This window comes from Nycticebus coucang, chromosome 15, assembly GCF_027406575.1.
Source record: "Nycticebus coucang isolate mNycCou1 chromosome 15, mNycCou1.pri, whole genome shotgun sequence".
Taxonomy (NCBI): Eukaryota; Metazoa; Chordata; class Mammalia; order Primates; family Lorisidae; genus Nycticebus; species Nycticebus coucang.
The window spans coordinates 78,603,266-78,616,295 of record NC_069794.1 but is presented as its reverse complement, the minus strand read 5'-3'; the positions used below and the strand labels follow the sequence as shown (position 1 = coordinate 78,616,295).

Below are 13,030 nucleotides of genomic sequence, written 5' to 3'. Positions count from 1 at the left end.
AAGTAAGGGGAGAACCAGAACTGGCGTCCAGAGCTTTCCAATCTTTCTTCAACTTATTGCAAAGAAAATTATCTTCAGCTCAAAAATTTATGTTATGAAGAACAAGAACCAACGAGCGGATAATTCAAAACATCCTGTGGGATGTATTTGTATGTTTTGTTCTGACTCCCTAACTGCCGTGGCCGACATCGACTTCAGCCTGTTTTTTTTAATCCCGCTGCTGAGGGTCCTGAGAATCCTGGGCATCTCAGGATATGGAGAGGGAGACAAAGACACCCAGTCCACAATTAAGATCCACGAGAGCAAAGAGACCCTGTGGTCGCCTGCGCGCTGGCCGGAGCCGCCAGTGTGTGGCGTGGATTCAGCGCCCTTCCTGGGGCCTCAAAGATCCTGGCGCTCAGCGAGGGCGGATCGGGGTTCCTTGTAGTCCCCACGCTCGGGATCCGAGGAGAGGGATCGCGGCAGCAAGGCACCAGAGCCGCGGACCCCGTGCAACTTCCCCGGCGGGACCGCGCCCAGTGTCCCCCGCCGCAGTCGCGGAACCCCAGGCGCCACTCGCCCAGGCTGCGGACCGCCGCGGGCACGTGGGTCGGCTGCAGCGCTGCGACAGGCACCGGCCGCTCGGCTCGGCCCAACCTCTCGGCTCCCGCCTCGGCCCCTGCCTCTGGGGAAGAGGGTTCCTCCCCCCTTCCACTTTGCACCCGTCCAAGGGAATTTGCGGTCGGTGACGTGCATCCTTAAGAGAGCCACCTGCAGCGCGGGGCGCGCCGCTCCCGGCCGCATCGCAGGGCTGGGCCGGCGCGGCCTGGGGACCCCAGGCTCCGGAGGCCATGCCGGCGTTGGCGCGCCGCGGCGGCCGGCTGCCGCTGCTCGGTAAGGTCCCGCTCGCCCGCTCTCTGCCCTCCGCGGTCCCCGGCGCGGCCCCTCCGCCCCCACCCCGCCCCGGGGACCCGGGCGCGCGCGTCCTGCAGCCCCGCCGCCGCGCTCCTCCCCGCGCTCGCTGGCTCCATCGCCTCCCGCGCCCCTCCCCTGTTTCGCGCCCTCCGGACTCTACCAGAACTTGCCCACAGCCCGGCTTTTCCCACCCCTCGCCCTCCTCCCTCTTCTCTAAGGTTGCTCCTCCGGTCCGGGCCGTGGTCCCGAGCGGCGGCCCGGACTCCGCGGGCGGCCTCGCCGAGGCGCTGCGCGGGGTCGGGGGCTGCCCCGGCCGCCGGCTCGGCCCGGGCGCTCGGGTTCTGGGCTGTCGGTGTGAGTCTGCAGCCGTCAGCTGGGCGCCAGGGGACCTCGTCCCGACCGACCCCTGGGTGCTGTAGATCCTGGGTGGCGTCTTTAACTCTTTTTTTTTTTTTTTTTTGAGGTTTTGATTTACGGAGCGAATTCCGAAGGGAAAATGCGCCTGCGTTCGCCCCCAAAGGGAATCATCCCCAGTAACGACCCCCCACCTCCGCCAAATTTCTCTTAGATCAACGAATAGTTACTTTGGAAATATTATGTTAACAGGATTTACATATTAAGATACTAGCTGTCACTTTCTCCTACACTCTGTTTTTATCCTAGCATTAAACCCCAGTGGGTTTTCAAGGACTCCGAGAACTGTCCCCAAATAATCTGCTGGGTAGCACAATTGTTACTGAAAAAAAGAAAAAAAAAATTCCCTCCCGCTCGGTTCGTGTTAGCTTTGTGTTCGGAAAGATGGGAAGGTTGAGTGGAATTGGGTTGGTAGAGATAGTTCTGGGAACCCGGGAGCTGGGTCCCTGCCCAAGGTCTGCAACCTTGCGACCGCACTCTCCGCTCCCGGCCTCCTCCTCTGCCCTCCCTGGGAGGGCGTCCGGCTGTGTCCGCCTCAGCTCTGAGATTCAAGGACTCTAAGTCTCTGTGGCAAACGGAGAAAATATTTGCAATATAGATGTGCAGGAATTATGTCCAATAGCGTTTGTTTCAGATAATTCAGAATTGTAAAGAGAAAGAAATGTAAAATAAGGAGGGCTTGGAAAAACATGTTTTAAATTTGTTAAACATTTGTCTCTACTAGCTGGTAATTATGTACATTTCAGATGTATAGTACCATATGTTTTTCAGATTCCAGTAACCCAAAATGTTAACTTTTTGTTGCAAATGATAGTAAGTGCCTCGTTCAGTAGGATAATAGGCTTTCTTTCTTTTTAAAAAATTTTTTTCATAATAGGCTTTCTAAAGGTATAAACATCAACGTTTACAACTTCATTTAAGCTTCATTGAATTCTTTCATATTTGGGAAAGGTCTCAGAAATTTCCATATCTCTCCACATTTTTCTAAATGAAGTATAATTAGCCTTCAGTAAATATGCACGTATGTTAAGAGCACAGCTCTATTAGTTTTCTTGTATGCGTACACCCATGTAACCACTATTGAATCAAGATACAGAGCAATTCTAGCTACACTTTCACAGTCAATACTGACCTCCCTGCCCCCGTCCAGTTAGCCCCTACTTTGACTTCTAATACTATGGATTACTTACACCTGTTCTTGAACTTTATGTAAACTGAATCATCATTATGTACTCTTTTATGTCCAGCTTCTTTTACTCAACCTTGTTCTTTGTAGCAATGGTTCTTTTATTGAATTGTGGTGCCATTCCTTGGTATGAATATACATTATGTTTATTTTTTGAGACTACATCTTGCTCTGTCACCCACACTGGAGTGCAGTGGCATGTTCATAGTAGCTGGGACTATGGGTGTGCACCACTACATCTGGCTAATAGTTTTTATATTTTGTATAGACAAGGTCTTGCCATGTTGCCCAGGATGATCTTGATTGCCTGGCCTTAAGCAATTCTCTTACCTTGGCCTCCCAGAATGTTAGGTTTGTAGGCATGAGCCACTATGCCTGGCCCAACAATTTGTTGTAACTGTTCTATCACTGAAGAACATGTAAGTTGTTTCTGATTTTGTGTAATGAACATTGTTTTACATAAAACCCCGTTTTCTCTTAGGGTTATACCCACAAGTAGAATTCCTAGATCATAAGGGTGGCATACTGAAGGTTTGGTAGATAGCGTCAAGTTGTTTTCTGAAGTGGTTGTAGTAATTTACATCTCCCTAGCAGTGTATAGCAAGCAGTTCCTTACATCTTTGCCCATGGTTAGCATTATAAATTTTCTTGACTAAAGAAGGATAAAGTGAGAAGTTTTAAAGTGAAGACTTTAAAATGCTCAAAAGTGTTAAATTCCTTGAATTATAACATGAGATTCCAACTTCCCTGCCATTGTCAGCACCACGGTTCATGAACAATGGCGAAGCTTTCTAAAGGGCGTTTGAAGAATGTACTCCCTCGTGGCCTTATCTACATCATGTGCTAAAACTGGGCAGAAAGGGGCATTTCAGTATGTCAAGGATTGTGATACCGTGTCTCTCACCAGTGTCAGAGTAATTACATTCAGAGCCTTAAATTACTCATTCTTGTGTCTATCTTTTGCCCTTGTTTGTCTTTATTTGCCTTTTTGTGAACTGCTACCCCAAGGGGGAATGATTCTAGAAGAGGTGAAGGGAAGAGATGCCAGCAAAGCTTGGTTGGAATCAGATGGGACATCAGACCTGGTGACCTGATGTTAAAGTCCCCTCCAGCTCTAACAGTCTTGTTTTAATTCTTGCTGTCATATAGGTTTAGATTGGCTATTCATTTTTTCTTAGGTACTTCGTATCTATCTACGAAAAATGATCCTTTTAGATTTAGTTGTGAACGACTTGCCTTCCATTAAAGAATGGATCTACTTTTTTTTTTTTGTAGAGAGAGTCTCACTTTATGGCCCTCAGTAGAGTGCCGTGGCCTCACACAGCTCACAGCAACCTCCAACTCCTGGGCTTAAGTGATTCTCCTGCCTCAGCCTCCCGAGTAGCTGGGACTACAGGCGCCCTCCACAACGCCCAGCTATTTTTTTGCTGCAGTTCGGCTGGGGCAGGGTTTGAACCTGCCACCCTCGGTATATGGGGCCAGCCCCTTACCGACTGAGCCACAGGCACCGCCCTGGATCTACTTTTTGTAACTGAAAAGTCACTTTCAGGCTTGGTGCCCATTGCACAGTGGTTACGGTGGCAGCTATATACACTGAGGGTGGCAGGTTTGAACCCGGCCCGAGCCAGCTAAACAACTGCAACAAAAAAATAGCCAGGCATTGTGGTGGGCGCCTGTATTCCCAGCTACTTGGGAGGCTGAGGCAAGAGAATCACTTAAGCCCAAAACTTTGAGGTTGCTGTGAGCTATGACACCACAGCATTCTACCGAGGGTGACATAGGGAGACTCTATCTCAAAGAAAAAAAAAAGGGATATTAAGTGTCGAGGAGGAAGCCTTACCTCATCTATATTCTTCAGCAAGACTTCAGATAACAAAAATGAAGGGAAAGCATGTATGAGGAAGAAAAAACATTTTTTAATTTAATAAACTTTTGTAGTATATCTATTTCTGTGCTAGGCACACGGGGTACAAAGATGAAAGAGGTGTTAGCTGGGCGTTGTGGAGGGCGCCTGTAGTCCCAGCTACTTGGGAGGCTGAGGGAAGAGAATTGCCTAAGCCCGAGAGTTGGAGGTTGCTGTGAGCTGTGATGCTACAGCACTCTACCAAAGGTTATAAAGTGAGACTCTGTCTCTATAAAAAAAAAAAAAAAATGAAAGAGGTGGCAGTGGGGATTTGTGTATAAATAAAAATTTTATTCTAATCAGGAAAAGCATTTTTTTTGGTTGTTGCAGTTTTGGCCAGGGCTGTGTTCCAGCCCACCACCCTCAGTAATATGGGGCCAGTGCCCTACTAATTGAGCCACAGGCACCACCCAGCATGAAGCTTTCTTTTAATTAAACTTTCCAACACAGTTTTTTTTTTCTTTTTTAGAGACAAAGTGAGTGCAGTGGTGAGATCCCCTCTCACTGTAGCCTCAAACTCTTGGGCTCAAATGATATCCTACCTTAGCCTCCCAAGTAGCTGGAACTATGGGCCTTACATTTGTAAGAGTCAAGTCATGTTTGACTTCTGCAATTACGAGGGGTGCTCAATGCAACTTGTACTCATCTTTTGTTATTGGTATTTACTGAGTATTACAATTTTAATACAGTTTTTTTTCCTTTCTTGAAATCTGCATACATTTTCTGGCACCCTGTGTATGTGTAGACTAGAAATAGCATGCTTCAATGAAGAAGCTTCAGCCAGGTCAGAATAGGAATCCTTAAAGCTCCTTAAATATGGGTATATAGTATGTATTTAATGGCTATGGGAATGAAAATGCTCTTCTATTTAAAGTAAAGGAAATAAACTGTTCCCAAATTAAATATGGCCATCTTCTAGGTCTTGAGAAGAAACACTTTCCTCAACGTGCTTTGACCACATTCGTTGGCTGCGTTTTATCTCCAGAGGGCATTCCTGCTCACTTGAGAAGCCACACCTCCACAGTTTTTCATATTTCTCTCATCTGCTCATTCTCATGACACACAGCAGCGTGACAGAGGCCCCTTATCTCAGTGCTCAAGATTACCATCTTGCTCACTCCCCAAATACCCACCAGACTTGCCTTAATCTTTGGGCAAAGCTTTGATTTGACATAAAGGAAATAATCTCAAGAGTGTTGTATTTTATCATTTTTCTTGACTTTGAAAGAGATCTTGCAGATAATAGGAATAAGAATTTTGAGAGGGGAAACTGAAGGTTGGAAATTGGCTTAGTCTGCTTTACTGTTTGCTTACTTAGCTTGGTTTTGCCACTGTGCTCCAGTCTACATTCACTCTGAAGTAGCAAACCCTTATGAATCTTACAGAAGGTGGTTTGTCTGAGGAGAGCCATTTGGTTTTCATCAGGTGATTTTGTGATCTTAAGATTTCTTCCCTAACTTCCAAAAAGGCGTTAGCCACTTGTCAGGTAGTCATAGTCAAAGAATCTGTAACTTTATACCTAAGTGATGTAGTTACGCTTAATTTACAGTTTCTGTGGCTATATCATCAGTGGTCTTGAATTAATGCAAACTTTTGTAGAAGTCCCCAACGATCGTTAATTTGACCCATGCGGTTCTGTTCTATGGGTACCAACATATGTGAAGGAAATTTAAAAATAATATAAAGTACACACAGTGTTCTTTTGTGGCTAGAGGAATTGCATAATATCCTAAAAGAGGAACTATTGTTATTTTTTTTAGGTTAAACAGTAAAAATATTTTTACTGTTGTCATTATAAGGTCACTTGGTAGCTAAAAATCCTCCATAGAATTATTTACAGTTTACACTGAAGCAGGATATTGCCATTATTTCTTTAAAATATTGTGCCTTGATTATAAGATATAGTCACTGAATTCAGTCTTCAAATACTTCGCTATTTGAGTTCTGATTTTCCTAACGGTAGGTATTCTGTTCTTGGAGGCAATGCAGAGAGATATATTAGGACTAACACCACAGTTAGGAAACATGTGCTCTTTACTCTGGCGGGAAATTTCTCTGCACTTTAGTTCCTCATTTGTGGAAAGGAGATAAGCAGATACCTTACCCCTTCATGAGATAATACCTCATAGCGCAGCTGCACCCCTTGTTAGGCAGATGCTTTGCAGAAAAAATGATACAAAGTCCGAAGCAATCGTTGGAGTTTAGAGTCACGAGATGTCTCTCCCTCTCTCTTTCCCTCTCTTCTTCTCTCTTTTCCTCCTTGCACAGACACTTTGAGTCCGTGTCCAGGTGCCCTACTGTTTCCTACCCTTTAAGAGCTCATTGTCTAATGCTGGGGGTGCCTGTGGGAAAAGGTCAGACACACAGAAAGAAGGAAACTTGCAGTGGAATTTTAGAAATACGCACAGAGGATGAGCCTCTAACCCAGACTCAGAGAATAAGGCAGCGCTCCTAAGAGGAGATGAAAAGCCAGAGCCAGGACTGGGAAATCAGTGAGTCTCGACAGACAGAGGAGGGCGTGAGAACAGGACAGCAAAGGAAAAAAAGCACGGAAGTAATAAACACGGAGCAGAGCGAAAACTGGAATTCCATTCAAACTTGCTGGGACACAGTGTATAAAGTCCTCAGCGTTAGAGTAACTATCATTTATAAAGTTGTAACTCAGCAAGTGGCTTAAAGACTGTTCAATGGATAGCTTAAAACAAAAAACTGTAATTACCTGAGCAGAATGCATCCTGTGGAAGGAATGTTTCGGTGATGCAATAGGAGTTCGGACTCGATCACGTTGTAGACTAAGAGTGTCTGAAGGGCTTTCGGGGGCTTCGTTACATCTGTGTGCGTACGTGTGCGTGCACGTTATTCTTGTTTTTTACTTATAGTGGGTTAGTTGCTTTCCTCAGATTTTCCAAGGGGTCTGTGACTCAAAAAAAGGAAAGAACCATTGCTGTCGGTTATGGAGGATTAATATGCCCTGCTTTGTATTATTTTTGTTTGCTTGTTTCAGGTTTTTTTGGTTTTGAGACAGGGTCTCATTCTGTCACCCAGACTAGAGGGCATCAGCACGATTATAACTCACTGCAGCCTCCAACTCCTGGGCTCAAGCCATTCTCCAAGTAGCTAGGACTATAGGGATGTACCACCACATCTGGCTACTTGTTTTTTTATTTTTTGTAGAGATGAGGGTCTTACTATGTTGCCCAGGTTGTTCTCAAACTCTGGGGCTCAAGTGCTGCTCCTGCTTCAGCCTCCCAAAGAGCTGGTGGGAGCTGGTGGGATTATAGGTGTGAGCCCTGCACCAGCTCTGATTTGTGTTTTAGAGAGAGAATTCTGTTCCTTAAAAGTATACTATTTTGAGAGCTTGTTTCCAATTCCCAAGTTGTCCTCATTGCTCTGAATGTGTTTGGAACTGGACTCTAATAATTTCCACTAGGTTTTGGAATGGATTCTTGGGAAAAACTTTACTTTTTTTATTTTTATTTTTTTGCAGTTTTTGGCCGGGGCCGGGTTTGAACCCGCCAACTCCGGTATATGGGGCCGGCGCCCTACTCCTCTGAGCCACAGGCTCCACCCAGGAAAAACTTTAATACTGGATGGTGGCAAATCTTTCTTTGCCTTATTTATTTATTTATTTATTTATTTATTTTGGAGACAGGGTCTCACTTTGTTGCCCAGGCTAGAGTGCTGTGGTGGCAGCATAGCTCACAGCAATCTCAGACTCATGGGGTCAAGCAATCCTCCTGCTTCAGCCTCCTGAGTAGCTGGGACTACAGGCATCTGCCACAACACCCCAGCTAATTTTTCTGTTTTTAGAAGAGTCTGGGTGGATCTAGATCTTGTTCAGGCTGGTCTCAAGCTCCTGAGCTCAAGTGATCTACCCAGTCCGGCCTCCCAGAGTGCTAGGATTGCAGGCCAACACACAAGGCCCCACTTGCCTTTTTAAGCTTCAGGTTTATTGAGGTACAGTTTTCATATAGTAAATTTCACCCTCTTAAGTGTGTAGTTTTATAAGTTTAACTGTTAAATACATCAACTTATAGAATATTTCCCAAAGTTTCTTTATGTCCCTTTGTAATCAACCTCAATCCCTAGCAGCCGGTAATCTCCATTCTGTTGCTATCATTTTTCCTTTTCCAGAATGTCACATAAGTGGATTTTATAATATATAGTCCATGAACCTGTTTGTTTCACATAGCATAACTATTTGGGATTTATCCATGTTATGTATTTTTCTTTTCTCTTGCTGAGTAATGTTCCATTGTATGGATATGCCACAATTTGCTTATCCATATTTGCTTCCATTTTCTGGCATTTATGAATAAAATAGCTATAAATATTTGAATATAGGTTTTGGTGTGAGTATTGGTTTTAATTTCTTTGGGGGAGGTAAATACCTAGAAGTGGTATTGTATTGTGGGATTGTACACTAATTGAATGTTTATAGGAAACTGCTGAACTGTTTTTCAAAGTGATTATAGCATTTTTCATCTACTGCAAAAATGTATGAGAGTTGTAATTGTTCATCCTCATTGTCAGCATGTGTTATTGTCAATTTGTTTTTGTCTTTTAACCGTTTTAATAGGGATATAGCGATATGTCATTGTAGTTTTAATTTACATTTCCTTAATGACTAATAATGTTAAGCGTCTTTTCATATGCTCAATTGACATCTTAGTGAAGTGCTTTCTAATATCTTTTGCCCATTTTTTAATTGGGTGTTTGATTTCTTATTATTTGCTTTAAAGTATTCTCTGTTTCTCATGGATATAAGTTCTTTGTCAGATAGTTTTTTTTTTGAGACAGAGTCTCACTTTGTGGCCATCGGTAGAGTGCTGTGGCGTCACAGCTCACAGCAACCTCAAACTCTTGGGCTTAAGTGATTCTTTTGCCTCAGCCTCCCAAGTAGCTGGGACTACAGGTGCCCACCACAATGTCCAGCTATTTTTTTTGTTATTGTTGTCATTGTTGTTTTAGCAAGCCCTGGCCAGGTTTGAATCCACCAGCCTTGGTGTATGTGGACGGCACCCCAACAACTGAGCTACGAGTGTCTAGGTTGTCAGATAGGTGTTTAGAAAATTTTTCTTCCAGTTTGTGTCTTGTTTTTTCATTTTTTTCCTTTCTTTCTTTTTTTTTTGTAGAGACAGAGTCTCACTTTATTACCCTCGGTAGAGTGTCGTGGCGTCACACAGCTCACAGCAACCACCTACTCCTGGGTTTAGGCAATTCTCTTGCCTCAGCCTCCCAAGTAGCTGGAGCTCCTGCCACAACGTCCAGCTATTTTTTTGTTGCAGTTTAGCCAGGGCTGGGTTTGAACCCGCCACCCTCAGTATATGGGGCCCGCACCCTACTCATTGAGCACAGGTGCTGCCCTGTCTTTTCGTTTTCTAACAATGGCTTTTGAAGAATATAAGTTGTTAATTTTTTTTTTTTTTTTTGAGATAGAGCCTCAAGCTGTCACCCTGGGTAGAGTGCCATGGCATCATAGCTCATAGCAACCTCCAATTCCTGGGCTTAAGCTATTCTCTTGCCTCAGCCTCCAAAGTAGCTGGGACTACAGGCACCCACACAATGCCAAGCTATTTTTTGGTTGTAGTTGTCACTGTTTGGCAGGTCTGGGCTGGATTTGAACCTGCCAGCTCTGGTATATGTGGCTGGTGCCTTAGCCTCTTGGCTACAGGTGCTGAGCCAATAATTTGTTAATGTTGTTGAAGTATACTACTAGAACAAAATTAGCCCTAGATTATAAACACAGCTCTGGACCCACCTGCAAACAAAATGTTGCAATAAATTTAATTGCATGTCAGAAAACTGTTCAAGAATATTTAACAGATTACAAAGACATCTGGCACCAGGTAAAATTCACAATATCTGGCACTAGGTTATAAATTATTAGACAACTAAAGGAGAAAAATTCAACTCATAATAAGGAGCAAAATCAATCATCCAAAAGGGACCAAGAAATGTCATGGAATATGGAATTAGTAGGCAGGAACATTAAGGCAGTTATTATAACAATATTCCATATATTCCTTAAGATTGAAGAAAGACTGTACATGTTAAATAGAGGCATAGTAGGTATTAAAAATTACCCAAATTGAACGTCTAGAGATGAAAACCACAATTACACAGTATAAAATTAGTAACTGCAGATTAAACACTTTGGAAGAAAAGATTAGTGAATTTGAAGGGATAGCAACAGAAAATATTCAAAATGAACAGAGAAAAAAATATTAAACAAAATGAACAGAGAATCAAGGAGCTGATTCAAATAGTCAAATACACATGCAATTAGAGTCCCTGAAGGAGAGAATGAAGAGGAGGATGATGACAAAAAGAAAAAATACTTGAAGAAGTAATAAAGGAAAAAACTTTCCAGATCTGATAAAAATTATAAAACCACAGATACAAGATGTCCAATGACACTCAAGCACATGGCTCATGAAGAAAACTTCAAAGGGCTCATTTTAATCAAATTGGTTAAAACCAGTAATAGAAAATCTTTTGTTTAAGAGCACAATGGGGTCTCATGTTGCCCAGGCTGGTCTTGACATCCTGGACTCAAGCGATCCTTGTGCCTTGGCTTCCCAAAATGCTAGGTTTACAGGTGTGAGTCACCAGCCTGACAAAAGAGAAAATCTTATCATCATTCAGAATAAAAAGATACACTCATTTAGCAAATTTCTTGTCATGAACAATGTAAGTTAAAAAAAAAAAGACAACATCTTTAAAGGACTGAAGGAAAAATAATATGAATGTAGAATTTATATATAAAGAAAATATTTTTCAAAAATGGAGAAGAAACAAATATGTTTTCAGATGTAGAGAAACTAAAAAGAAATAATCACTACCAGTCTGGCACAACAGGAAATATTAAAGAAAGTTCTTTAGGCACAAAGATAATATAATACAAGATGAAAATATAATACAAAGGAATGAAAAATAATGGAAATGATAATTATGCAAGTAAATATAGACTTTTTTCTTATTTTTTAAATCCCTGCTAAAAGACAATTTACTGTTTACTCCAGGCATGGTGGCTCACACCTATAATCCTAGCCCTCTGGAAAGCTAAGGTGGAAAGATTGCTTGAGCTCAGGAGTTCAAGACCAGCCTGAGCAAGACTGAGAGACACTCTCTACCCAAAATAGAAAAGTTAGCTGGGGTCAGTGGTATGCACCTACAATCCCAGCTACTCCAGAGGCTGAAGCAGGAGAGTTGCTTGAGCCCAGGAGTTTTAGAGGTTGCAGTGAGTTATGATGGCCAGATTGCACTCTGGCCTGGGGCAACAGAGTGAGACTCTTGTCTCAAAAATAACAACAATAGGTGGGTGGATAGAGTGCCGGCCACATGCACGGAGGCTGGTGGGTTCGAACCAGGCCTGGGCCAGCTAAGGCAACAATAACAATTGCAGCATCAAAAACAACAATAAAATAGTGGGGTGTTGTGGTAGGCACCTGTAGTTCTAGCTATGTGAGAGGCTGAGGCCAGAGAATTGCTTAAGCCCAAGAATTTGAGGTTGCTGTGAGCTGTGATGGCATGGCACTCTACTAAGGGTGACATAATGAGACTCTGTCTCAAAAAATAATAATAATAAATAATAAATAAGTAACTTATTGTTTAAAGCAAAAATAGTAATAGCGTCTTGTAGAATTTACGTTACATAGAAGTACAACATATAACAGCATACAATAGTGTCTTGTAGAATGTATATGTTATGTAGAAGTACAACATACAACAGCAATAGCACAAATCCTGAAAGGGATGAAATTATATTTGAAGTGGTATAATAGCACTTAAAGATAGACTGTGTTAAGATAAAGGTATGTACTATAGACTTTCAAAAACTATTAAAATAGGCTTGGCACCTGTGGCTCAAGCAGCTAAGGCATTAGCCACATACACCTGAGCTGGTGGGTTCGAAACCAGCCCAGGCCTGCCAAACAACAATGATGGCTGCAACCAAAAAATAGCCAGGCGTTGTGGCGGGTGCCTATAGTCCCAGCTACTTGGGAGGCGGAGGCAAGAGAATTGCTTGAGCCCAGGAGTTGGAGGTTACTGTGAGCTGTGATGCCATGGCACTCTACCCAGGGTGACAGCTTGAGGCTCTGTCTCAAAAAAAAAAAACAACCCCAAAAAACTACTAAAATAACAAAACGAAGAATTATAGTTAATAATTCAAAAAAGGAAATAAAATGGAAACATTACCAAAAAAAAGCTTATTTATTCCCAAAGTAGGTAGAAAAAGAGGAGCATGGAATTAAAAAGCAGATAGGACAAATATAAAACAAGGAACAAGAATTTAAACCTAATCACATCAATTATCAATGTCATTAAATTTAAATGATCTAAATATCACAATTAAAGGCAGAAGTTGTCAGATTTGTTTTAAAAAATCCAACAAGACCCAACTGTATACCACATAAATGAAATCTATTCTAGATGTGAAGACACAAATAGGTTAAAGTTCAATGTATGAGAAAAAAGTTTTATGCTAACACTAATCAAAAGGAGATGTAGAGGGGCTAATACAATATCACACAAAGTGTATTGCAGAGAAAAGAATATTGCTGGGAACACAGAGAGCCATTTCAATAATGCTTGATTCATCAAAAGGACATAAAAATCTGAAGCATTTT

General features: G+C 42.6%; 1 protein-coding gene across 1 annotated transcript in view; it reads left to right on the top strand.

The window, feature by feature from the left end:
- The first annotated feature begins 432 nt into the window (after positions 1–432).
- Positions 433–13,030, top strand: part of FLT3 (fms related receptor tyrosine kinase 3) — a 78,360-nt gene continuing 65,762 nt past the window's right edge. The window contains exon 1 of the mRNA XM_053564048.1: positions 433–873. Within this exon, the coding sequence (XP_053420023.1) occupies positions 831–873 (43 nt within the window). The 5' untranslated portion in view covers positions 433–830. The remainder of the gene's footprint in view (positions 874–13,030) is intronic.